Source organism: Colletotrichum gloeosporioides (assembly GCF_011800055.1).
Source record: "Colletotrichum gloeosporioides strain Lc1 chromosome Unknown consensus_91, whole genome shotgun sequence".
Lineage (NCBI taxonomy): Eukaryota > Fungi > Ascomycota > Sordariomycetes > Glomerellales > Glomerellaceae > Colletotrichum > Colletotrichum gloeosporioides.
The window spans coordinates 449,638-474,507 of record NW_025544736.1 but is presented as its reverse complement, the minus strand read 5'-3'; the positions used below and the strand labels follow the sequence as shown (position 1 = coordinate 474,507).

Below are 24,870 nucleotides of genomic sequence, written 5' to 3'. Positions count from 1 at the left end.
GCACTGTTCCAACAGCAAGCCGCAATCACGGGTTACGCATAGTCGAAATGCGAAACTCGCCACAACTTGAACGCCAAATACAGTTTCCTAGTGCGACATTTTTCTGGTGCCAGGATGATGAACGTGTCAATGGGCTATTTCTCGGTCTACGGGATCTCCTCTTCGGCACCTCGCGCATTAATCCTCGTTGGAGACAGGTTGGAAGTTCCTGGTGGCTACCTGACGCAGGGGAGCACCTTGTCTCCATAATAATTCTAGCCACTCGTCGGCTAGAAGCTGGAGAGATCCAATCGAGTGGTTCTGCGTTGCGAAAGGCTTTCCTTGGCATTGAGGATGTCATCAAAAATGAAGCCTTGATGGGTTACCAGTCGCTTTTCCTCGAAGTTCCCCTGAGACTTCTGGAAACTGGACAGATCAACGAATTGCGATTTTACACTGCACACCTTTGGAGAATGCTGGAAATCAAGAAGGAAGGACAACCAATCACCCAAATGGCCAAAATGCTTCACGGCATCAGTGCCAACTCCCCTGAGGCCTTGCTGCATCACCTCCGCCAAATGCATGTCATCACTGCAGATATTTTAGCTCGGATCAGAGGCGAAAACGACTATAACACCGTCAACGCACGCATGAGGACGCTGAATTTGCAGGAGAATGCCGGGTCCGACGTTTCACAAGGTTACCTGGCGGTCCTCGACAACTTTGGAGCTTTGGCGCGTGACTCGGCCACGACATTTGGTCAATTTGCTTACGACATGAGCCGGGTAGAGTGTCGTCGAATTCAAGCCAATATGGGAACGACACAGGTGCCACCAACAGAGCTTAAGGAAGTCTGCGATAGGTCTCTTGCACACTTGCTAGCAGGCGTTGACCACTCTACGTTTCTTCGGAAAAGCCAGAGCATCTCAGAACTGGCGCATTACGCTGTGACTGAGTTCATCACTCATGAATGCATGATGCAATTTGGCAATTTGGACGCAGGGATCGCGTGCTTGATGCGAATGGTCGAAGCACTTGAACGTGCCCAGGAGCTGTCGTCTAACAAAATCGTGAGGATGTATCATGCTGGACAGGCCATAAGGGCTCGCTTGAAACTTTCGGATCTACTCAATATGGCGGGAAGGTCTAAGGAGGCGGTGACAGCGATGCAAGGCGTATCTTCTTTGGAGTACTTGGGGGAGCCTATGTAGGTTTAATAGGGAGGTTGGGTGCGGGATGGTTCATGGACCAACAGAGGTCTGCATCTTGATCATACTGCATGGTTGGGAAATATGATATGGGGATATCATGATCTACCGTAAACATATGCCAACCACGCCGTGATGCTTCGAGTCCGTTGCCCTCATAGCGCCGAGCTGCTGTGATCACTGTTTGTGATCATCGGTCTTTCACTATCATACTCAATATTCTTGATCTTTGGAGATGCTCTGATTGAGGCCAAGACAAGAGAGCAGCCTGGTACTATTGATAGAAGATAGGGCAGGCTCTTCGGCCCGTTGAACCAATTAAGCGCCCCAAATTGTAGTTTCATTGTTGGTCGAACATTGAATATGCAGCGGAGTGGGAACGACCAACAGCGGCCCACATCAGACCAACAGCTGCTTGAGAGGTCTCTTCGGGTACTGCCGTGCTTGTTGACAAGACTATTGTGTAGCATCGTTGCTTACTCTGCATGACTGACGTGTTCGAATCAGTGTGTTTCCTTGCTTCACACCCTAGTTCGGACGCGACAGAGCGCCGATCCCTTGTGAAGCAGACCATCTGCATCGGAGAAGTAAAATTGGTTGCCTTCAGCATACTGCAACGATTTTAGGAGTGTATGCATCAGGGCGGGGTTGATTGAGGAGAAGGAAGGGGTCATACCACGAATGTTACCGTTGCAGCGCGTGCTCCATAAGCTGCCGCGGGAAATCAGATCCGGTATATTTGATGATGGGACCCCGCAGCCTTGTGACTCGCAACTTTGCTATTGATCCATTGTCATGTGAATGCTACCTCTGCCGTACGTATCCCGTTCTCCGTGTCTACCTTTCCTTTTCAAATCGCCAATTTCCTGTCCAGAGTCTGTACGCAAAAATATCGATCAATCTGACCTCGGCACTGGGTATTGGCCAATTCTATTCAGTATTGCAACCCGTCAACCATGGCGTTCGATCTTGAAGAAGCCAAAATTCATCTCAGGGAACACGGTTGGGTTCGCGTTCCCTCAATCCTCACAACGGAAGAGGCTGCCGCTGCTCTCGATCGACTATGGAAGGTGAAGGCTGCCGCCGAGGCCCGTGGAGAGGACACATACCTGTCGTTTCTCGACCCAAACCCCAGCAATGTGCGCGTTTTCTACCTCATGGAGCTTGATAAGATCTTCCGAGATCTCATCTCGCACCCGACCGCCATCTCAATGGTAAAGGCGGTGCTGGGCGAGAACTTCCTCATCAGCAACTTTACTGCCAACATAGCTCGCCCCGGGTCCCAGAGTATGGCTCTGCATTCCGACCAGAGCATTGTCTTCCCGGATCCATGGCAGGACGTGTGGGCGCTGAACGTCATATGGTGTCTGACAGACGTCAACAAGGAGAATGGCGCGACACAGTATATCCCAGGGTCTAACAAATGGGTGTACCGCAAGCAGGTGCCCGATAATGCACCTGAGATGCTCGTCCCCTTTGAGGGCAAGGCTGGCGACATCATTGTCATGGACGGCCGTGTGTGGCATACCTCGGGCAGCAACACCACGAAGGATCAGGATCGGGCTCTGTTGTTTGGCTACTACACTGCACCTTTCATGCGTCAGCAGGTCAACTGGACTGCTAAGCTGCCCAAGGAGATTCAGGATACGTGCAGCGAGGAGCTCAAGGAGTGGCTTGGCCTCAATCCCGTGGGAAATATTGGCATGACGGGGGATCTGCGATACATGTCGGTTCAGTACCCCGAGGGAAAGGCAATTGCTAGCGAAACAGTTGCCAGTGGATGAAGTCAGAGTTATACTGTAGTCGGATTCCGCAGGGCCACACTCTTATCATTTGAGTCGATACAGCTGGACGAAATACGGGCTCAGACTATAATGAAATCAGGGTGTGTTATGACTTCCTCGAAATTCACACGCCGAAACATCATTCGGCTGCACATAAGAAAAGCCCAACGAGAAATCACTCTCGGCGGCTTCAAGATGTCCCAAGGGGTGCTAAATGTATCGCAGTATATTCGGCTCACATACCTAATCAATACATGTAGCTAAACAAGTAAGGTTTCTCATTAGGATGTTTATGGCCGGCGCAGCTGTCGTCCCCGTCGGCTCTATCGTCCCTGTCGTCTCTGTTGTCTCCGTCGTCCCCGTCGTTCCCGTCCTCAGTGTCCGCCCAAATTGAAAAACGCTAAACACCGCATATTTGCCTTCTCAACCCAAAGTACTATCAAGGCCTCGAGGTCATGAGGCAGATTGATTTTGGCCCAAGTCAAATACGCCTGATTACAACCATGGACGGTTACTTAGGAATGGGAGCAGCGCTCGCAAGACCCGGCGATTATTTGCATTCTGTAGGGGAGTTTTGATTGTCTCAGACGAATTTGATGACGGTCCAGCTGGAATTGACTTAGATGCCGTAGCATCATTACTCATCCTTTCATGGAAGGGAAGCGTCATTATTTGTTACATTGAATTGCCCAGCCTCTAGGCCAACCCACCTAAAGGCCGCGGATATGATATAGCAGATGAATCAATGGTTCAGCTTCACAGGAATTGATCTCCAGTACGCAAGGGCCTCCCTCCTGATACTATCCTCCTCCAGCCATGTTCCATTGGGGCTGACATTCACTTGCCACCCCAGGCCATCTGACCCTGGCGTCGAGTAAAAACTCCATTCAGCTGCAGCCGACGCCTTGAGTGTGTTCGGATCACCGTTAACCACAAAACTGGCATAGTATCCAGCGAGTATCTTTCCGGCTTCTGGATACTGCGTGTCAGGTTCAGCCCACGCATATGGGACGTCAGAGCCGTGAGAAATGCCGAGGTACGGAGTGATGCTATTATTAGTGTTCCAATGCAACTTCCAGACGGGAACATCTGCCGCGGAAAGGCGAGCTGCGATTTCTTGAGAGGCACTGATATAGGATGTATCGCCGTAGACTGCGGTGAGACGTGTGAACTGCGCGGATTGACCACGAGCATCCACGTAAGGAGAACTTGAGTTGGCTTCGGGATCAGGGTATAACCGAGAGAATGCTTCACGATCGCTGCTGTCAAGACCGGGATACAGATTGGACAACCAACCCCAAGCCTGTTCGTCGGTGGTAATATTTGTCGGTGCGTACATACTTCCTTCGTCGGTGATGAAAGAGGTGAGAGCTGGGACATGATTCCACTCCCCAGATTCCCAGGTCTCTGAGGGTAGCCGAGGAATGATAGCAGCGCCTGAGACGGCTTGGAAGGGATGAGTGCCGTTGTACCGGTAATCAGCCAGTAGCGCCGTAGATGTTTGCTCAATGAGTTCAACATCGACTTGTTTCAAACAGGCTAATAGGTCCTCGGCAACGCCGTTATCCTGGCATCCTACTCTTTCAAGGAACTGCTCGTATTGCTTGACAATGATGGGCTCAGAAGCATTTGGGAAAGATCGCCCCGTTGGGCCACCCGATTGGAAGATGGCTTGATGAAAAAGCTTTTCGTCCTCAGTGAATGGATTTTGGTAGTGGAAACCGACTGAATGAGCACCGGCGGACTTTCCTCCCAGCGTGACACGATCAGGATCTCCGCCAAATGACGAGATGTGTCTGTGGACAAAGCGAAGAAGCTGGTGTTGGTCTTGCAAGCCCAAGTTCACCAAGTCGAGATCTGCAAGGAGAGGCGATGCGAGAAACCCAAGAGCAGCGAGCTGGAGTGACAAGAACGTGAGCTAACGAGAGAGTAGATGCAAGTGGTAACAGAATGAACTAACTCTGTAGTTGAACGTGATGACCATCACAGGTTCAGGTGATGAGGCTACAAATGACGCGCCATCGAATATAATACCAGCTCCATTGCGGAACAGACCCTGGCACAGATCAGCTTCAGTCTACTTCATACGGGAAAGAGTTATCTGGAACATACGCCATGAATCCAGATCAAAACAGGCAGCTTCTCCTCGATGCTAACCCCAGCTGGTCTGTAAACATTGAGGTTCAGGCAGTCCTCGCCGTATTCCAACTCATTCTTGATGTAGGTCACCAGATTCGAATTTCCCGGCTCTTGAATGCAGACTTTGCCATATACCTTAGCATCGCGAGTCCCATTGAATGCCGGCGGCCAACCTGCAACCGAGAAGCGCAGGTCGCCGATTGGTTGAGTCGCGTAGTCAATACCGTACCAAGCATGAACCGGCTTTGAGAGGGGGTATCCCGAAGTCGTAGAGTTCAGTGTTGTACCGGTAAATGAGCCGTATGAGGGAACAGAGACGGTGAGAGTCTCATTGAGGTGCAGTGGGCTGGCACGGGAAGCAGCAGCCAAGAGGAGAGAGGCGAAGAGGTTGGCGCTGTGCCAAGAGCTCCCAACAGAGGGCAACCACACCATGACTTCCTGAATCAAGGCTCAATTGCAGCACTATACCTAGATCGCAAACAAAGGAAGGAACAAGAAAATCTACAAAGTCACAGGCTCGACGACTATTTATTCCGCTTAATGAGTCGGCCGATAACTAGCTGGTGCCGATCATATACAGTCCGTTGCGTTGACAGCGTCCGCCCCCCCTTTTTTTCCCCGCTTATACAAAAACATAAAAAAAAGCTAATTTTATACTATAATATATATTTTACTATATCGCACGTAAAACGTATTAAACCTATTACTAGTACCTTAATTATTATTAATTATTATAGTTATAGTAGTATTTAAATATATAACTATATAATAAAGATATAAGGTATATATCTAATACCTCTATAGTAGTTAATTTACTTATAGAGGTATTACTAACTTAGCTAGTTACTTTATCTCTATACTAATTAACTAGTAAATCTTATAAGAGATTAGGATAATATTACTAAGGAATAAGAGAAAAGACCTATAATATAACTTTATATATCTACTTAGTATAGGTTTTATATAACTCTAAGTAATATAAAAGTATACTAAGAAACTTAATATAAGTTCTTTAGAGTAAATAGCTTTAGTAGTTAACTAGAGTAATAAATCCCCTAATAGCTTAGCTTATTTATAATATTAAATAAGAGTTTATTACTATATAGATAATACTTAGTTATTTATAGTCTATTACTAATTAGTATATATCTATAGTTTATTATATTAAATATACTAAGAAAAATACTAAGTAATAATAATAATATAATAATACTTAAAATATTAAATCTATAGTTATTAATAATTATAATAATACTACTATTTAAAAACTAAAAGACCTATAAACTAATAAATATTATTAGTTATACTAAATAAATAATTTAATAATATAGATTATAATATAATATTACTAATAAAGTATAGAGATATAAGAGGTATTACTAAAGTTAATAAAAGATAGAAATATAGTATTATATAAAGTTTCTTAAATTATTATAATATTATAGTAACTTATCTCTTAAAGAGATATAAAATTTCCTATTTAAAGCTTTTAAGATCTAAATTAGTTATTTTATAATTAGTTAATAGTTAAATATATCTAGCTAAATAAATAAGAAATTTATAATTATTACTACTTAGTAAAATANAAATACTAAATTTATAATTATTACTACTTAGTAAAATAATAAACTATAATATAAGTACTTATACTATATATAATAATATTACCTTAATTAGCTAGTATTTATTAATAAATTTAGTATTAATAAGGATATTAGGATATAGAGGACTAGATAGGTACTAAAAAAGCTTATTATATTTTAAATTATAGAGATTAATTAGTTTTAGAACTCTTATATATAAATCCTACTAGCCTTTATATTAAGTAATATCTTATACTTAATTATATATTATAATATAATTAATAGTAATAAGTTCTTTTATTAGCTATAGGAGTATTTTATCCTAAAGTATAAGTATTTTCTAAAACTAAACTCTATTATTATTATAGATAACCTCTCCTACTATTATATACTTAAAATTAAAAATTTATACTAAATATTAAGTATTAATCTTAAGTTTCTACCTCTATATTTACTAAACTTTAATCTTATTAAGGAGTACTTTAGTAATCTAAAGTAATATATTAAAAAGATATATTTAAAGTAGAATAATAATAAGAATAATACTTAGGATTTTATAAAATATCTATATAACTATACTATAGAGATTAGGTATTATCTATCTTAAATTAAGGACTATTTCTACTATTTATTTATTAATTTTAATAGGATAGAGTATATATTTAATAATATTAAACTATAAAAGGGAGGATAAGCTATAAATATTAAATATTAATAAGTAATCTAAATCTTTATTATATAATTATAATAGATCTTAATTATATTATTATATAGTAGGAAATTATTAGATCTATAATTATAGCTAGTAAGATTATAAAAAGTTTAGCTATAAGCGTATAAGAACATAGAAAATATATTATTATCTATTATTTTTATTAGTAGCTATATATATATATTAATTTTGCCTATATAGTAGCTGAAATATATTATTAATACTTATAGTGATAATTTATAATAATAATATATTACTATAGTTAGAGATTTTAACTATAGTTAGAGACTTTAACTATATTAAACTAAGAAGTATTAAGATAGATTATCTTATTTATAGATCTAAAATCACAGTAATTCTATAGCTTTTATATATATATAGTAGTAGTGTTAAATCTATAGCTATAAGTAGACTTTTCTATAGTTAAATATATTATATAAGAAAATTATATATATAGTTAAACTTTACACTACTTTTACTATATTACTCTTCTTCCTTATCCTCCTCTAAATAATATATCTCTATTAATAATATATTACTTAAGATTTNTAATAAATTATTTAAGATTTTAATCTAATTATCTTTACTACCTTACTTAACTTTATCTTATTTAATCTAAAACTATATAAGTAGTATCTATAATATTAATAGTAATAGTAATAAAATAAAACTAAAAAGTTCTAAAACGCCTATAAAGTTAGCTATATTTAATAGTAAATAGCTCTATATATACTTACTATATTAATTAACTTTAACTAATATATTATAGATTTCTTACTTAATAAATTAATATAGTATTAAGGTATTAATATATTAGGATAACTTTAACTTACTTAAAACTAATACTATAGAGTTTTTAATTAGTATTATTATTATCCCTCTTAGTAATCTAATATATATTCTTATATAAATATCCCCCTCTAATTTTTAATAGTTTAAATAAAGTTTAGAGTAAGATATTATATTAGAAATAGTATTAAATTACTTTTTATAGTAAGTACTATTATTTATAAAGGATTTAATTAAGTTCTTAATATCTTTAGTAAAATCTTAAATAAAACCTTATTTAGTAAACTAAATATCTAGTAACTTATAAATTACTTATAAGCTACTATTTATTAATTATAGTTTCTATAGTTTCTTTTTAAACTCTTTATTAATATTATATTACTTACTATAAATAGATATAAACTACTTAATAAAGCTAGCTACTTAATCTAAAGCTTTTTAAAATAAATCTAATATTACTAATAAGGATAAATAAATTAGGAGTATAATACTTAGTTAATAAATACTTAAAAGGTTTAATAGTAGAAGAGTTAGTAATAAATACTATAAGATATTTATATATAGTTAATATACTATTAGTACTAATACTAATAGTAGTAGCTATATATATAGATTAGAATATTAAAAATAATAATTTAATACCCCTATATTACTATATATATTAATAATAGTATTACTATTAGTATTAGTTAAACTAGATCTTAACCTTAATAATAGAAATATAATATTTTTAGCTTTCTCTTCTATTATTACTATTATCTCCTAATTATTATTAACTTTAATAATATTCTTACTTCTCTTATTTTAACGTTTTTAATCCTCTATAAATTAGTTATAAAGAATCTTACTAAGTAGTTCTTTAGGTAGTTCTATATTAATAATACTAATCTATTTAATTATAAGAGCTTTTATCTATTTCTCTATATAGTAAGATTTAATCTTATAATACTTCTAGTTTAATATATAATATTAATTAAACTTCTTATTACTTAAACTATTTTTATATTTCTAATATTTTAAATAAATATATATATAGAGAAGTTATCTATATATACCTTCTTTCTAATACTTAATATTTATAAGATTATTAAATTTATAATTAATTACCTCTTATATACTAACTAAAATACTTACTTAACTACTTTTTTAAGGTATTTATATACTAATTATTATACTATTAGAGATTAATATAGTACTATATTACTACTTAATAATAAGGTAGACTTTACCCCTCTTTTTAGCTTATTTAAGAGAGGGAATAATATTAACTTATAGAATATTTAGCTAAGTAACCTCTCTAATAAATAGATAAACCTAAGTAAAGATTAATATTAGTTTAAATATACTAATAAGCTTCCTCTAAGTAATAATAATAGTAATACTAACCTTTTTTAGAATATATAAGTAAGTTACTTCTACTTTAAACTAAGTATTACTATCTACCTCTTAGTCTCTATTATTTATATCTAATATATTAGTAATACTAAATTTATTATATATAATACTCTTAATAATTAGATTAAGAATAAGTAAACTATTACTCTTAAGTATTAAGCTATAAGTAATTTAGATTTATAGTAAAGTTAGTTCCTTATTACTTATATTATCCTTCTCTTTAAATATATTATAGAATAATATAAATATATTATTAGTATTATAATAAGAAGTTATAAATATATTATCTATAAATTAAGTAGTTTAATAAAAAGTTAAGTTAACTAAGGTTAAATTTAGTTAAAAAGATAGTATTAATAAAAATAAAGTATTTTAAAACTAAATTATATATAATAGATCTTTCTTTTACTTCCTCTATATTATTATTACTTTTTAATAAGAGGATACTTTTAGAGCTCTTTATAATAATAGAGGTACTATAAATATATACCTTCTTTATAATATAGACTTAGGAGCTACTAAATTATTAGTCTTAAGTTTAGTTTTAGTAATAATAACCTTAATAATAGCTTCCTTAGTAGTCTCCTTAATAATAATAGTTTAATAAACCCTCTTAGTAAGTATAATAATCCTAATTAATAGTAAAGTAGAGTATTAAGGAGGATCTCTAGTAGTATCCTATACTAGTTATTATATATATTATTATTTCTATATATTATTAGTAATAAGTAATAGATAATACCTAGATAGGTTATTATTTACTTATTAAGCTATATAGTAGTATTTAGGAGGTATTATAATACTTTTAGATAATAAGATTTAATAGGAATAAATTAATTAAAGCTATTAAAATAAGTTAATTATTATACTATAAATATCTATATAGTATTAGGTAAATTTTTATATATATATAGGGATTATACGTGCGTAATTTCGGTAAAAAGGAGGGGCGGACGCTGTTAACGTAATGGACTGTACTAGTAATAACCCCTTATACTGTTATGTTACCCTGGCAAGTCCCCCACTGCGACGATAAGAATCCCCGCTGGGCAATTAATGGTGCAAAAGTAGTTTGAATGACGAGATTCGTGCCTTGGAATACCTAACAGCTAAGAACTATCGGTGGAGAGCAAATCGCATTGAATTATGTCGACAAATGCTAAGAACGACTGTCTAGAAGTCGCACTTGAGTTGAGTACCTGCAGTAGCTTGGCCAACTGCCGCCAATGAGGAAAGCCGCTCACAACTGACATGTTCGATGCGTGAGTTGCTTGGTGGTTTGGTGTCCACAGCCTTCATCGGATACTCCTGGTGTCGCACGAAATTGGAACTGGCTTGATTTTTACCATATACAGAGTTATGCTTTTCGTACCGGTACCCATGTTGGGTCGTTGACGCAGCAGTGTCTGCTCTCATAACATTTTCCGGGTCACGCGGGGAACACGCCAAGGAGCCCGAGTGGGGAACTGGTCGGGGAGAGTGCGACACTTCAACTTGTTCGTCGGCGCCGGTGCCGGTACCGGACTGCAAGACTGGGTTCTCCGTTCGTCCCTCAGCGACAGCCTTTTCGACAATCTAAAGCCATCGAATTGAGCTTTGAGTGTAGAAATTCATGATGTGAGATGAGAGCGTCTTTTCTCTTCCATACACTTACTGAAGCACGCCACATGGAATGCGCAGCGCACTTAGCGGCTACCACGTTGGTATTCGAAGTACCGTGGAGGTGCATATGCCGAATTGAATCTATCACATCTCAACGCCTCCATATCCGACATATTTCACGCTGCCCGAACGCCGACTCCAGTGGACAGTAAGTAGATAGAAGGATGACTTGTTTGTTCGCGCTCCCGAACCATTCAAAGGAATGTAATGGTACACAACATATTGAACGCCTGATTTTTAACCCTTTTAGTTCCTCGTGCAATCATCAAGTCGTCTTCCACCTTTACCTACATCCAGATAAACATGGATGTAAACAGGGTTACGAAGACGACACAGGACCCTGCTTGGATCAAGGATGCGGCGTTCTTTCCGTTACCGCCGTTACCGCCATTATTACCGTTGTTCCCGTTACCATTATTTCCCCCGTTGTTGCCGCCGCCGCCACCTCCTCCGCCATTACCGCCGTCCTTGGCCATGTTCAATGTGAAGAACGTGCCACCAATAGGGCGCTTGAGACCGGCCATCTTTCGGAAGGACGTCAACTTGATAATGTCAGTAGGTGACTTCCATGATTGTGCAGGGAGTTAGGTATTCTCACGTTGAAGTTCTTACGGTCCTTCATATCCATGCCGACCATATCAAAGCCCATCTTATTCATCTTCTCGGGCTGGACGTAGAGCAGGTAAATATATCGATGCATGCCACTGCCGGACTTGGGCTCGGGCGGCATGTATTCGGTGAACGCTGCTGATGAATTCTTCATTATCATTGAAGAATTTAGCACTGCCGACTTGGTTTGTTCAACAGTGAAGTTTCCAGCCAAGTAATGCCTTATGTTTCGCTCGCTTGGGTTTTCACGCGACGGCGAGTCAGGCCCAATCTAGTTCCCGAGCGTCAGTCCAGTCATTCCTCATCAAATCCCCCAAACATACTCATAACTTACCATCAAGACGATGAACCGAGAATTCCTGGTCACATTTTGTGCCATGCTGATATTTTCCACACTGAACTCAAAGGGCATCTTGACCTCCTTCATTTTTAACTTGGAACCAGGCATCATTAACGCCTTGTCACCATCGCTGGCCATGTATCCGGCGTAGAAAGAGACCATGGGGTCAAACGATCCCATCACTTCTGGGACGATACCACTCTCCATAAATGCCTGGTGGAACTCGGATGTCGACATGCTCCTCGGCGGCATATCGCCATGGGCGACATTAGCGGCTGCGAGGGGGGCGAACAACGCCGCGATACTGAGAATGGACTTCATGTTGGTGTCTGGTGGTAGGTTGCCGTTCAGTTACCAATAACCTGATACGTAGCGGAATGAGTGGCGTCCTGCACCTGATGATATACAAGAGGGTTGAGAGCGAAAGTGACAACAGGGCGAATCGGGCGCATTGGCGGGGACAAGCAGCAAGGTTGGGTCTAAGGAAGTAGATGATCTTTATGTTCTGCCCAACTCATCACTTTACCACCAACACCCCAGTATTGGTGCATCACGGACCAAACGTTAGACTGATATCCTGGATCTCGAGCTGCACCAAATTGGCCAACATGCTCTGGCGATGAGACAGAAACAGTGAGGCTATTAAGCTTCGCGACAGTGCTCAAAGAGGCCGGACGTGCGCGGGGTACCGCAGACTTTTGAGCTCAAAGTTTCAGGAACATGCACGTCCCGCACCACCATTGGACCTCCTCATTGGCGGACTGGGAACAAGCTTTTGAAGAGCGGGTGGGATGTCACTCCTTATCCTTGCAGCATTGAAAATGCGTTGCGAAATGGTTAGAGTGCTCAGAGAAACATCCTGTCACCATCGCGCACACGCAGCATGTCGGCCCATGAGGAGCTCGCAACCTTCAATTTTGATTTCTTACAATCACATCTCAGTGTTTCTAAGTGGCTGTCATCGACTTTCGCATGAAAGACCCTATGGTGAGAACAGACTCGGCCATATCTTGAGCTATCGTGTGCCTCCAGACGAATTAACGGACAGACAGACCCTTTCCTAGGGACCAAGGGTCGTTTATGCCGCGTACGCCAATGATATCATGACTTGAAAGTTGAATCCCTCCTGGTCTTAATTGTACAAATAATGGCTCAATAGCACTTGTCTTGCCCAACAAGCGGGAAACACGTCGCAATGCTTCGGAGAGGGCTCCGACTCAAAGCTTTGAGCCGCATGGTCACATTCGGAGATTTCCTCCCGCCAAAGTGCGGCGACTTCCGAGCATCAGGCGGGGCAAGAGAAACAAGTTCACGGCTCGGGGGCCTCCGAACTAGGAGAAAGCTTCGATAGGACCAGGAGAGTGTAGCTGTGGTCGCTTGACAAGGTATATGCTTGAACGCGACATCCCAAATCTTCACCAGCCGGAATGTTTCCCACGTGCCCGGGTCGCTTTATCAACCCGACTAACACCACAAGGCCAGTTCTTCACCACACTTCACTTTGGATTGAGAAATGAACGCCGAAGGTACTTGTTTACTGCTGGATTAGGGATGCCAGGCGTATTGGATGCCAAGGTCAGAAAGGCGCCGTTTCAGGGCGCCAAGAAACTCAGAGGCAAAAATAGAGTTCGAAGATCATCCACAACCCCGTTCCAGTGCAAGACTACGCGATGTGATTCTGAATGGAAACAATAAACGTCTTCGTCCCTCTCTCAATTGGTCTGAGACTGTTGACAATTCACCTGTTCGGGCCAGTGGTCGGCATCTACGGGGTTGCATCGTAAGGTTGCTCGTTTGAGCGAATCGCAAACGGATGCGACTGCGCTGATGTTTTCGAACTCGCAACCACCGGACAGTGAAGGGATCCCGGCGCGGATTCATGTGGACAGTGGGCCTGTTTCATGCTTCATGGTGAATTGAGGTTTGTATCGACAGGGTCTTGGGCGGTTGAGAATATGCATGCGATCGCAATAGAAGGATCAGAAAATGAGATGGCAAAGGAACGAATACAGGTGCATGCAAATATAAACATCAGGAATGATACTGTGAGAAGCCCCATGAAGTGCTCAAACTGGAAGTCGGACTTCTAGTTATTTCCACATGTGATCAAGCATTTAACTGTGGTTGAACCTTCTTTCAGTGTCCTACATTGAAGCTTTGAAAGTGGTCAACAAGGATTCAAGTTGTACAGTCAAAGCCTCATATTCTCTATCAATATTTCCTCGTTATATTCGAACGAAGAAATAACTACCGGGTCTAGAATCCCATATCGGATCATTGTCTAAGAAACCTTGTCTGTTCCTCGTCGTTCGAGCCACACGATCCAAAGTATCATCGACGGACACCGGCAACTTAGATGAAGATCTACCGTAGTATTACAGTTCCAACGATAGGGACTGAGTTAGTGTTACAGTTATTACAGAGGAGCTCATCCCGAATTGCATCGGATATACGACGGTTTTCCGACTGATATCAAAGCGCTACGCGGCTACAGCTGTAATATCAGATGGAATGTCATCGCTGAGAACGCAGGCAGAGAGTTTAGAGAGTGAAGTTTATTGCCAATGAATTAGTTCGAAGGCTGTTTGCTTGGTAATGTGCATGGCCTCTCTATTTCTTTCTCCGTGGACTTTAACACTCGAAATTTTCCGGTTCCCTCACACTGAGCGAATAAGGGTAAGCCGGAGGCAAAAATTTCACATACGACGCAAGTCATGCCACTTTTCATGGGAATGGTAAAAAGAGCCAAACTGAAAATCATGAGCGGACGCGATCCTGCGATCTCATGGCCCACGCAGGGTGCAAGTACAATACGCAAAACGATGAACAAAAGCTCTAACACAATTTTCCTATGAGATCTAGCTATGCAGAAACACTCTGTGGCTGTAAAATGTGCCACAGCGGCGCAGAAGGGGGAATATCACATGCCACACAAAAGCCCCCCGCACAAATTGACCCGTTTTCTCTGAGCAAGGTCAGTATTGCCGAATTATGTCGGGCAATATCGGTATTTGCCCGATATTCCGATGCGCAACGGCCAGTGTACCGAAATGCCGTGCATACCAGATCAGGAAAGGCTTGAACGCTTCGGGGTCTCCACTTATTCGGCCCTGTCGACCCCCGCTTCGGTGCCGGGCCACCGGTGAGTCGCCCGCGAGCCTCCGTCCACCAGCAAATCCGCTCCGTTGACATACGTGGCATCCGGGCCCGCCAAAAAGACAACAGCACCGGCAATATCGTCGGGCGTCCCGATGCGACCAAGAGGGACGCCCTTGATGATGCCCTCCAACATCGATCCCGCGGCTGACTGCATCACCTGGACGATCATTGGGGTCATGGTGACACCCGGGCTCACGGTGTTGATCCGATTTCCTTGACGACCCCAAGCAATTGCAGCATGACGAACCCGAACTATGCAGCCTCTTTTTGAAATGGAGTACGCGTCGCCTGGGTCTCCGACGAGGTTGATGTCTGCATGGTTGAGGAGTTCGGCAACAGAGGCAGTTGCGAAGTGGTCGTCCAGAGCGGAGTTCGGCTTCTTCATATGACCTGCCATAGAGGCTATCACAGTTAAAGAACCGCCCGGGGCCATCAATGGTTGAAATGAGTCTATGATGAAGGCAACGCCAAGGAGATTTGTGTTGTAAATCAACTCGGCATTATTAGCTGCGTTGGACACACCCGCTGTCACCACAACAATCTGAATAGGACCCAGCTTGGCTGCGGCCTCCGCGAAAGATGCTACAGATTCTTTTTGGGAGACGTCAATTGACTGGGCCGTAAATGAGTGGCCAGCAGAGCGGAGCGAGTCTTCGGCGTTTGAGAGGGTTGCAGGGGAAAAGTCGGAAAGAAGGATGTGGTGGGACGGACCGAGCCGACGGGCAATGGCAACGCCCATGCTGCCGGCGCCAATGACGGCAAGAACGGGGCGGCCTGGAGACATGATGAGAGAATAGATTGCAAAATTGAGATGAAGCGAAGAATGTTTGCAGAGCTTCCTCCTTCAAGGTGTCGATTGAGAGTGTTAAAAAACGACGAAGCTCGGGTTGGCGGTCTGCGAATCTCGCTTTCGGGTCAATTGTATAGTCGAATATCAAGTTGCCAAGATATGAATCGTCGAATCAGAAGTTATCGCATTCGGTTTCGTACCTCGTTCAGGCCCAAAATCAGGATGCTACGCTGAGGTGGTAAAAAGGTGGTCCCTTGCATTAACGTGGCTTAGACCAAACCAGGTCGTTTTCGAGTCGAGCTATTGCAAGTTCCTGTTACTAACTGTTAGCTTCGTAATGAGTACGGCCCAATACACGAGAAGGCGAGGATGTTTACACTAGACTTACTGTGGGGTGCAATCAATCAACTTTCTGCTACACATTACATCTTTTCTAAACATCTTTTCAAGTTGCTTGTTATTGGATGTTGTTCTGCTCAGTTGAACTGATACAAAGTTTCTGATGGATTTGCCTGAAATGAGCCAATACGCAACACTCACATATCAACTCCGCTTGAGTGAATTTAAGGTGATCGGTAAGTCATTCCAAGCCACCAATGATATACGAATAAGCACTAGTATCGCTGAATGTCATTCTGCTCTAGTTGCCGCGGAGGTTACGTTGTCAATGCGGATGAGTTGATGAAATTAAATTGTCTAAGTAAAGCTTCCACTGCGGACATATGATCAGCAAATCCGCCAATGTCAGCATTCTCGTGGTATCTGATGCAAGGCGATGCAGAATTTACTTGGCAACGGAAGAGCTAAGCGCTGGCATCTTCCCTTTCCATTCGTCCGCCTTGCCTTCCGCAGCATCAACAAGCCACTTTGCCAAGGCCCCTCTTTTCATCGAAGATGTCCATCCGGACTCTCCGATCCAACCGGTGAAGAGTTTCTCCTGTCTATCTTTGTCCCAGCTCTCGGCAGCCGACTCGCCGGGAATTTGAGCGATCCGAAAGAGCGTCCAGTCCAAACCCTCGGCCTCGGTCTCAAACAACTTCGCAAGATTCAACACGTTATTGTAGATCGGGCCTGCAAAAAGCCACATGAAAACAGTGACCATCGTTTGAAACATGGTCCAATGGTCTTCGGGTCGTTTGATGGACAATGTCCCCATGGCGAAAATTCGCTTCACTCCATGCTTTCTCATTGAAGGGAAGACAGATGAGCGGTAGATATCTGCAAAGAGCGACGGATCGATCTTCGTATTCTTGATGTCGGGCCCCAAAAGCGAAATGACAATAGTGCTCTCTGCCATTGCAGAAGACAAGGCACCAGAATCGCTCATCTCACCCTTTACAACCTTGAACTTCTTGTCAGCGCTAGTCAAAGAAATTGTGATGCAGCGATAGGAAGGTTGACGAAGGGCCTGACCTGGATAAGTGGGTTTGAGACCAAGTCGTGAGGGATCTTCGTAGGGTTCCTCGCAAAGACCACGGTCTCATAGTTTCGAAAAATGAGTTCCCGAAGCAGACAAATGCCCGCCGGCCCCGTGCCTCCGAGAACGAGAATTTTGCTGCCTGGCATTGCGATGCGAAAAAATGAGTTGGATACAATGACAACGTGGCTCAAACTTACCAAGCGACTCTCCGACGATTAAGACACATTTTCCTCCGCATTGATCTGTTTCCCTATTCCGCAGCCAGACTTGTAAGTCACGATGGTCATCCAGCATCTGCATCAAAGTCCGCCGCCGCGCCATGCCCCAAAGTCCGGCGCCCAACTTGGTTCCCGCGCGGAAACCATTCCGGGCGGGAAACTTTTGCGCGCGGACCCAAGTCGTGCGGACCGCGCCCCGAGCGGGTCCCTTTAAGACCTAACCGTCCGAGTCCAAGGCCAGGCGCGCGGAAATCCTCACCTCCTTTTCAGCTATTCAGCCATATCTTGTACCACGCCGCTTCCTCTTTCGGAAAATAAAGGGAAAAACGACCGAACGGCCTGATCAAGTCGGAAACATGCCCCGTGGCACGTCGAGCTGCTGGACGTGCCGCATACGCCACAAAAAGTGCGACGAAACGCTGCCGGTGTGCAATGTGTGTGCCGGCCTCGAGATCAGCTGCTACTCCGACCAGGAGGTTCCAGAATGGATGGATGGAGGCGCAAGGCAGCAGGCTATGGCCGAGAGGCTCAAGACGGAGGTCAGGAATGGAGCCAAGCGCCGTAGGGCTAGAAGGATCTTGCAGCGCATCATCGGAGACGCGGATGATATATCTAGCGACATATTTGTATTGGATCCTCCCGCGCATATCAACTCCCGTCCGGCGCCTCGTTCGGCGGACAACGACAAGGAAAGACAAGATGCACTCCGTACGACATCCCGCCGGACTGGCACGCCATCCGGATCATTCACCAATAGCCCTGGCTCTGATTACCCCATCGACCCTCTCCTGCAGAACATCACGCCGCCATCTCTGCCAAACCTCCCTACAGAACTCGAGCAAAGTTACATCATGTCTTATATCGACTACATCTTCCCTGCAGTATTCCCATTCTACACGCCCAGCGTTCTCGAGGGCGGGCGCACGTGGTTGCTTATTCTCACCCTGGCCAACAAATCACTCTGCCACGCCGCTACCAGTCTATCCTCTTACTTCTACTCCGTGGTACCCGTCCAACAGCGGCCAGAAAGACGGGATTGCGTGCCCGAGGCCGAGGAGGAAGTGCAGAACCAAACATGCATGGCCATGAGGAAAGCCCAGTTCGACCTAAACGAGGTTAGTAAACATGGTGTACACGGGGATTTACTCACAAGCGCGCGTCTCTTTGATAGCATCGTACATCTGATGTGCCTCGAAGTCTCCATAGCCAGCAATGAAAACTGGCAGTTCCATTTAGACGCTGCGGTTCTTCTGTTCAAGCAGATGTTGGAGTTCCCCGGAGACGTCGGGAGCTATCGGTCAAAGTGGGACGCCATGTTGGAACACATGAGACGGCTCGCCCACCCGGGTATGGACAATCCGCCTCGGTGGCCAGCATGGACAGTGGACCAGGCCGCCTTTCGCTTCTTTTCTGGTCTGCTGATTGTCCACGACATCATCTGCAGCACAGGCGTTGAACAGATCCCACGGCTTCAACCCTACTACCCTCTCGTCCTAGCAGCGGAGGACGAACCGAAAGAAGACCCGGATCGAAACTGTCGACTAAGGTTGGAAGGCTATGTCGGCTGCCAAAACTGGGCAATGATACTGGTTGGCGAGGTGGCGGCCCTTGACGCCTGGAAGAAGACCATGCAAAAGAAAGGAGCGCTGTCATTGATGCATCTTGTCAAGAAGGGGACGGACATCGAGCAGAGTCTGCGCGATGGCTTAAGCCGATTGGAGACAATTGCCGCAATAGCCAGGGACCATCGACCGCCATGGCTGGCCGACTCAAATCAAGCCCATGACGAGGCAGAAGCCTGCCACTTGGTCACGCAGATCTGGGCGCACGCAGGGTTGGTATACCTCCACGTGGTGCTCTCCGGATGGCAACCAGCCAACATCGATATCGCCGACTCTGTCACTCAAATCATTGAGTTATGTATGAGACTAAGAACGCCACGGCGAATTCATACGCTTGCTTGGCCGTTGTGTGTAGCGGGATGCTTGGCGCAACCTGAGCAAGAGCCTGCGTTTCGAGAATTGTTCTCACACATGGGTCCCTTAGGGTCATTTGGCTCGACAAAGCTAACAATAGATATTGTTGAAGGTGTATGGCAAAAGAGGGAAAGTATTGCGGCCGACTCTTGGGACGTTGCGGCGTGCTTGAACAGCCTCGGCCGTCCAGTGCTACTTGGATAAGGATTTGTTGGAAGATACACACCAATCCTAACGACAGCAGGTTGCCGGCAAGTAGTTGCTCCGTTGCGAGACTTGCCATCAGGGCGACTACTACAAGTCAAATTCTCAGTCTCCTGATCGGCATGATTTGTCATTAGTCGTCCACCAGGAAGGCATCGACCACAGGCCCGACGGACGTTTCTCAAAGCATCCCACCGGCCCAGCCCCGCGGGATCGCAAGGGTACATGCAAGCAAGAAGTGTCATTGGTTTGGTCAGAGAAAAGGTATGTCTTCAATGAATAGTTACATCCGTATTACATCCTTATTGCGACGTGAACAATGCTGACAAGCGAGATACACAGGACATATACGATTGAGGGCTCTACAGCCGCAGGAAACCAGGCACCTCTCTACCGCGAACGATACCGCCCAAAGGCCTTCTAAAAACCTTTCCCGAGTCTATCGATGACGCATGTGATAATCTGAAATCGAACCATCACAAAGCGCGGCCCGTATACGACTCGTACGCTTGGTTCATATCCTTGCTCCCCTTGTGGTCCAAGGGCACCATTGCGATGCTACTAGACTCTTGCTCTTGCTTTGAATCCAACTCAGGACTGTATCGACGTCCGATGAGGGCCGTGTCGTCATCAAACTCCCCATCTCCACCTCTGGGATTCGCGAATTGTCCTCCGCCCCCGCCCCCGATGTGGACATACTTGTGTTGGCCCCAAGTCTGAACCCTCTTCAGCAGGGTCAGTGGCCTTGGGACACCACCTTGGACGTTACCATTTTTGATATCCCGTCTACCGGTGATCATTCCGCTTGTGGGGCCCTTCGGCGCTCGGGGGTTGCGCGTCTTGATGCCCATCAAGACCGATGCAAGGAGTGAGAAAGAGAGGGCGATCCAGGTCGGCACAAACAGCAACCCGAGGGCAGAAGAGATGCCAATATCATTGAAGTCTTCATTGATCGCGTCGTTAACGTTCTTGAAGATGACTGTCGTCGCGATTGATGCCGCGAGAAGACAGATTGTGGCCATGGCAGACAAGACGACACCCGCAAAGCCAGCCCTGCCGCAACGACCGCTGATGACTGAAACGATTGGAGCCAGGATGGCCAAAACAAATGCGAAGATGTACGCGACACCGAAGAAAGAGGATGTCTTGGCATATTTGTTCAGGGCGTCGTTGAGGTTACTGGAGAAGCTCCCCGCGATCGAGGTCGCGTCGAGCTTAAGGTCGCTGCGCGGGTCAAACCAGTACCCGACCAAACGCGTGGTGCAGACCGTCACATCATTGACGTGCCCGCAAGATCCGAGAAGTGTCACATAGTAGACGTCGAAGATCTGAAGCGTTGCTGGGGTTGCATCTTGCCCGACGAGGTCGGCGCCAGAGACTCTCGAGAGGTCTTGGAGGTACTGCGATCCGCCGAGCTTCGCTGGGATATTCAAGTTCGTAGCATCAACCTATTGAGTCGGTTAGAGCTATAAGTGTGACGAGAAACGAGCATAGGATATCACTCACCCGAAGAAATGAGAGTTTATCGCCAACACCAGGCCGCGAACCTGATGCAATGATGACCACAATCAACATGGCCACAATCATCGATGCCAGAATCGGCAGAAAGGTGAAGGCAGGCACCTTGCCTGTAGGTGAATTGCGTGCCATACCTGCGATGCAAGAAGCAAAGAGAGAAAATCGAGGTCACGATGTACGCAGTACGTCGTCCACAATCAAGAATGTGGAGGGTCAAGCTACAAGTACGTGAATGTTTCCAGCCCTGTGGGGGATGGAGCATACAAACTGCAGGCAGACACCAATCCCTAGAATAACGTCTGATCACCTCGGATCCCAGGAACCGTTAAGCGCGATGCCAAGGTGGAATCTCTGAAATGGCGCATTCACGGGAGATGAGCGGCGGCTGATCGCGTCCGAACCAGCTTGCTGGGCGCCCGTTGGAACAGTGGTATTGGCTTAGGTCTTACGTGAGCCCTCGTCCAGTGTCCCTGTCGCAGTCTGTGTGGCCATGTTTCTTAGTATGTTTACACACTTTTTGTGTTTAATTCACCTACTTGTTAAGATCCCAATCGTCTGAACCTGCTGGATCAATGGCCTAAAATGGAAATCAGCCCAACCGATCTTCGGATGATGATCAGGCCGGATGAAGGATCGCTGCATCACGACTTGGCAGGCGGATTCCAGCGTCTGTGTACTCAGTCGAAGAGGCGCGGCAAGAGCAGGAAGTTCATCATTCCGCGGCAAGGGTTCACTCTGTCACATCCTGGACGGCGGGATAGACAACATCCGCGTGGCACAGCATCCGACGAGGCTGGGGAGGGACCGGGTGCCGGACTTGGAGATCACGGTCCAATCAATTCAGCGCGTCAGACAGATCTCAGATACACGAAGGATCAAGAGACTAATATCTAGCTTCTGTATGGTAAAAATGCTCTTCTGGATTTCCATGCCCTCCCGAGACACTCAGACGCTTGGTCAGCTCAGCCCTAGCGCGACCCCTTTTTGTCGTTGACTGGTGCGGGGAGAGTGGCGTATACCTGGCGTAGACTCTAGCTTGAATAGTCCCTGAAAGCTGTTGGCCCTGTCGCCTTGGCGCCTGGAGGGTGGCTATCCGGTCCAAGATGGCTCAGAAATGTTCAAGCTAGCTTGGGTAGAGAGCTTGGTGTCAAAAGGGAGGGTGAAATATCACAGCTATCCCCGCGTGGCATGCCAGACAACTCCCTGCGAAGTTCACCACACTTGAGCTTCTCCACAGTTGGGTTTGCTAAACAGAAAATGAAAATCATCTTCTCTTCGCTGGCCGTAGCTGCGGCGCTTCTATGCGTGCAGGCCGCGCACTTCGATGTCAATGTCGGAAAGAACAACCAGCTCAAGTTTGAGCCAGAGACACTCATCGCGAACCGTGGCGATACAATCACGTACCACTTCTTCTCCAAGGCAAGATTGCTTCATCGAGCCTAACATGAGTGTCAACTTTGCTAACATTTCGCAGAATCATTCAGTCACCCAATCTTCATTCGATAGCCCCTGTAGCCCGCTGGCCAGTGGCGGCTTTTTCTCAGCCTTTGTACCTTCAACTTCCGATTCGGAGTGTGCAAAAACAATCTTCACAATCACGGTCAACGACACGAAGCCTATCTGGATATTTTGTGGCCAGGGAAACCATTGCCAGCAGGGTATGCTGCATAGCATCAACCCGCCGTCGTCAGGCAACACCTTTGATGCATTTCGCGAGAAGGCGAAGGGTGCCGGTCCGAGCAGCTCTCCTCCCGATGGTCTTCCTGTCGGCGGCAAGCGTACCTCGCGTGTCGATGTGGGCCTCAATGGAGCTCTGACTTTCACCCCGAATGACATCAAAGAGCCGCCTAGAACGTTTGTTGAATTCAGCTTCAACCCGCGAAACCACTCAGTCACGCAGTCATCTTTCGATAAGCCATGCGAGCCGTCTGCCAACGGCTTCAGCAGTGGTCTTATCCCCACAGCTCTTAGTCCGTCCGGGGTGACTTTCAGCATTTTAGTCAACGATTCCAAACCGTAAGACCTGAACCTTTGATGAGATGATCCTTTCCGCTTATCAGGTCATAGCATCTGGTTCTACTGTGCACAAACAACCGGAAATCACTGCCAAAAGGGTATGGTCGGAGCCATAAACGCTCCAGCTCAGGGCAACACCCTCCAAGCCTTCACCGACCTCGCCTCGAAAGCTCCTCCAAGTACCCTGCCCCCCATGGCTCCCCTCGGTGGCGTCCTCCGCGCGAACAGCACCATTCTCCCGATGGTAAATTCCGCGGTCGTCAACGTATCCGCCCTCACACCCGACATGATCGCCTACATCCCCAAGCCGGGTGACAATGACCAGTACATGATGGGCAAAGCCGGCGGCGGCGCAATCACCAACTGGAACTTCGGGACCAACATCAGCGACGCGGCTGTGGAACATCTGCAGCTCATTCAGTTCCTCGACAACATCCTTCTCAAAGTGCTATTCGAAGGATACGAGAGTCTGCAGGCGGGTGGTAAGTGGGCCAACGTATACCCCGAAACCATCGTCGAGACTATCGGGACAATGGCGGCGCAGGCGTGGGTGCATCGCGGCACGGCGACGGACTCTCTGCAGCACTTTTCCAAGACCGTGTTGAAGGAGTGCGCATACGCCATTCCCGCCCTTGACATTGATGCGTTTCTGAGCACGGCGCTTACGGTATTGTTGTTGGAGATTGGACTCATCATCGACGCGACGGCGCTGCTGGCGCCGTCAGACCCGTGGCTCGTCCCGGCTCTCGCAACGTCGCTGGGTGCCAAATCGCGCATGACTGCCGTTATCAATATGATGCAGAACCATATGGCAGCGGCTGCGCCCCGCGAGGTTTCTATCCCCGCAGAGTTGGTATACTCGTATGCCATGCACCACTACGTGTCGTCGTGCCCGGACAAGTTGGCCTGGGACAAGCCAGTTGCGAAGTTGGATATCAAGGGTCAGGGGTTGGACCAGGCCCAGAGGTTAATGGGAGTTGACGTCCAGTGGGAGGGCAAGCATGATGGGGACTTGTTCCTTGCCTGGCTTGGTGCGTGGGGAGAGGTCAAGTTTTCGTCCATTGCTGATGGCAAGTCGTCCGTGCCTGATGGTTTGTACGGTCATGTTTGGGCTATTGTCACCTCGAAGAAGGATGTCAAGGCCTCGGAGATTGCGGGGGCAGCGATAGCTGGGCCTGAGATGATCTGGGTCACACAGCCTTAAGCAAGGTTGTTCTGGCGTGGTTTGACATAGCATTGGAGTATATACAGAAAGAAGAGAAGCCATCGAGCAACGCGACACAATTGGGGGGAGATGATCATTGGTAGAAGAGATCAGATGCCATGCATATACACTATCATTACGTATTTCACATTACTCCTCCCCAAA

At 45.0% G+C, this 24,870-nt stretch overlaps 8 protein-coding genes across 8 annotated transcripts; 3 read left to right on the top strand and 5 right to left on the bottom strand.

The window, feature by feature from the left end:
• Positions 1-2,143: 2,143 nt before the first annotated feature.
• On the top strand, positions 2,144-2,971 carry GCG54_00008302 (Dioxygenase; the record flags this gene model as incomplete). Its single annotated transcript, XM_045408270.1, has 1 exon — positions 2,144-2,971. One exon carries the CDS (start codon positions 2,144-2,146, stop codon positions 2,969-2,971), a length of 828 nt encoding a protein of 275 aa, XP_045258004.1.
• A 742-nt stretch (positions 2,972-3,713) lies between these two features.
• Positions 3,714-5,542, bottom strand: GCG54_00008301 (Lipase 1; the record flags this gene model as incomplete). The annotated part of the gene is made up of 3 exons (XM_045408269.1): positions 3,714-4,868; positions 4,932-5,027; positions 5,084-5,542. 3 exons carry the CDS (start codon positions 5,540-5,542, stop codon positions 3,714-3,716), a joined length of 1,710 nt encoding a protein of 569 aa, XP_045258003.1.
• Positions 5,543-11,538: 5,996 nt separating this feature from the next.
• GCG54_00008300 (OV-16 antigen) lies at positions 11,539-12,521 on the bottom strand (the record flags this gene model as incomplete). The annotated part of the gene is made up of 3 exons (XM_045408268.1): positions 11,539-11,793; positions 11,850-12,131; positions 12,195-12,521. 3 exons carry the CDS (start codon positions 12,519-12,521, stop codon positions 11,539-11,541), a joined length of 864 nt encoding a protein of 287 aa, XP_045258002.1.
• Positions 12,522-15,300: 2,779 nt separating this feature from the next.
• On the bottom strand, positions 15,301-16,143 carry GCG54_00008299 (3-alpha-hydroxysteroid dehydrogenase/carbonyl reductase; the record flags this gene model as incomplete). The annotated part of the gene is made up of 1 exon (XM_045408267.1): positions 15,301-16,143. One exon carries the CDS (start codon positions 16,141-16,143, stop codon positions 15,301-15,303), a length of 843 nt encoding a protein of 280 aa, XP_045258001.1.
• A 790-nt stretch (positions 16,144-16,933) lies between these two features.
• On the bottom strand, positions 16,934-17,715 carry GCG54_00008298 (uncharacterized protein; the record flags this gene model as incomplete). The annotated part of the gene is made up of 2 exons (XM_045408266.1): positions 16,934-17,500; positions 17,563-17,715. The coding sequence occupies 2 exons, from the start codon at positions 17,713-17,715 to the stop codon at positions 16,934-16,936; spliced, it is 720 nt and encodes a 239-aa protein (XP_045258000.1).
• Positions 17,716-18,143: 428 nt separating this feature from the next.
• Positions 18,144-19,967, top strand: GCG54_00008297 (uncharacterized protein; the record flags this gene model as incomplete). Its single annotated transcript, XM_045408265.1, has 2 exons — positions 18,144-19,707; positions 19,864-19,967. The coding sequence occupies 2 exons, from the start codon at positions 18,144-18,146 to the stop codon at positions 19,965-19,967; spliced, it is 1,668 nt and encodes a 555-aa protein (XP_045257999.1).
• A 476-nt stretch (positions 19,968-20,443) lies between these two features.
• GCG54_00008296 (uncharacterized protein) lies at positions 20,444-21,617 on the bottom strand (the record flags this gene model as incomplete). The annotated part of the gene is made up of 2 exons (XM_045408264.1): positions 20,444-21,415; positions 21,474-21,617. 2 exons carry the CDS (start codon positions 21,615-21,617, stop codon positions 20,444-20,446), a joined length of 1,116 nt encoding a protein of 371 aa, XP_045257998.1.
• A 1,125-nt stretch (positions 21,618-22,742) lies between these two features.
• On the top strand, positions 22,743-24,705 carry GCG54_00008295 (putative GPI-anchored cupredoxin; the record flags this gene model as incomplete). Its single annotated transcript, XM_045408263.1, has 3 exons — positions 22,743-22,885; positions 23,001-23,501; positions 23,553-24,705. The coding sequence occupies 3 exons, from the start codon at positions 22,743-22,745 to the stop codon at positions 24,703-24,705; spliced, it is 1,797 nt and encodes a 598-aa protein (XP_045257997.1).
• Between the last annotated feature and the right edge of the window lie 165 nt (positions 24,706-24,870).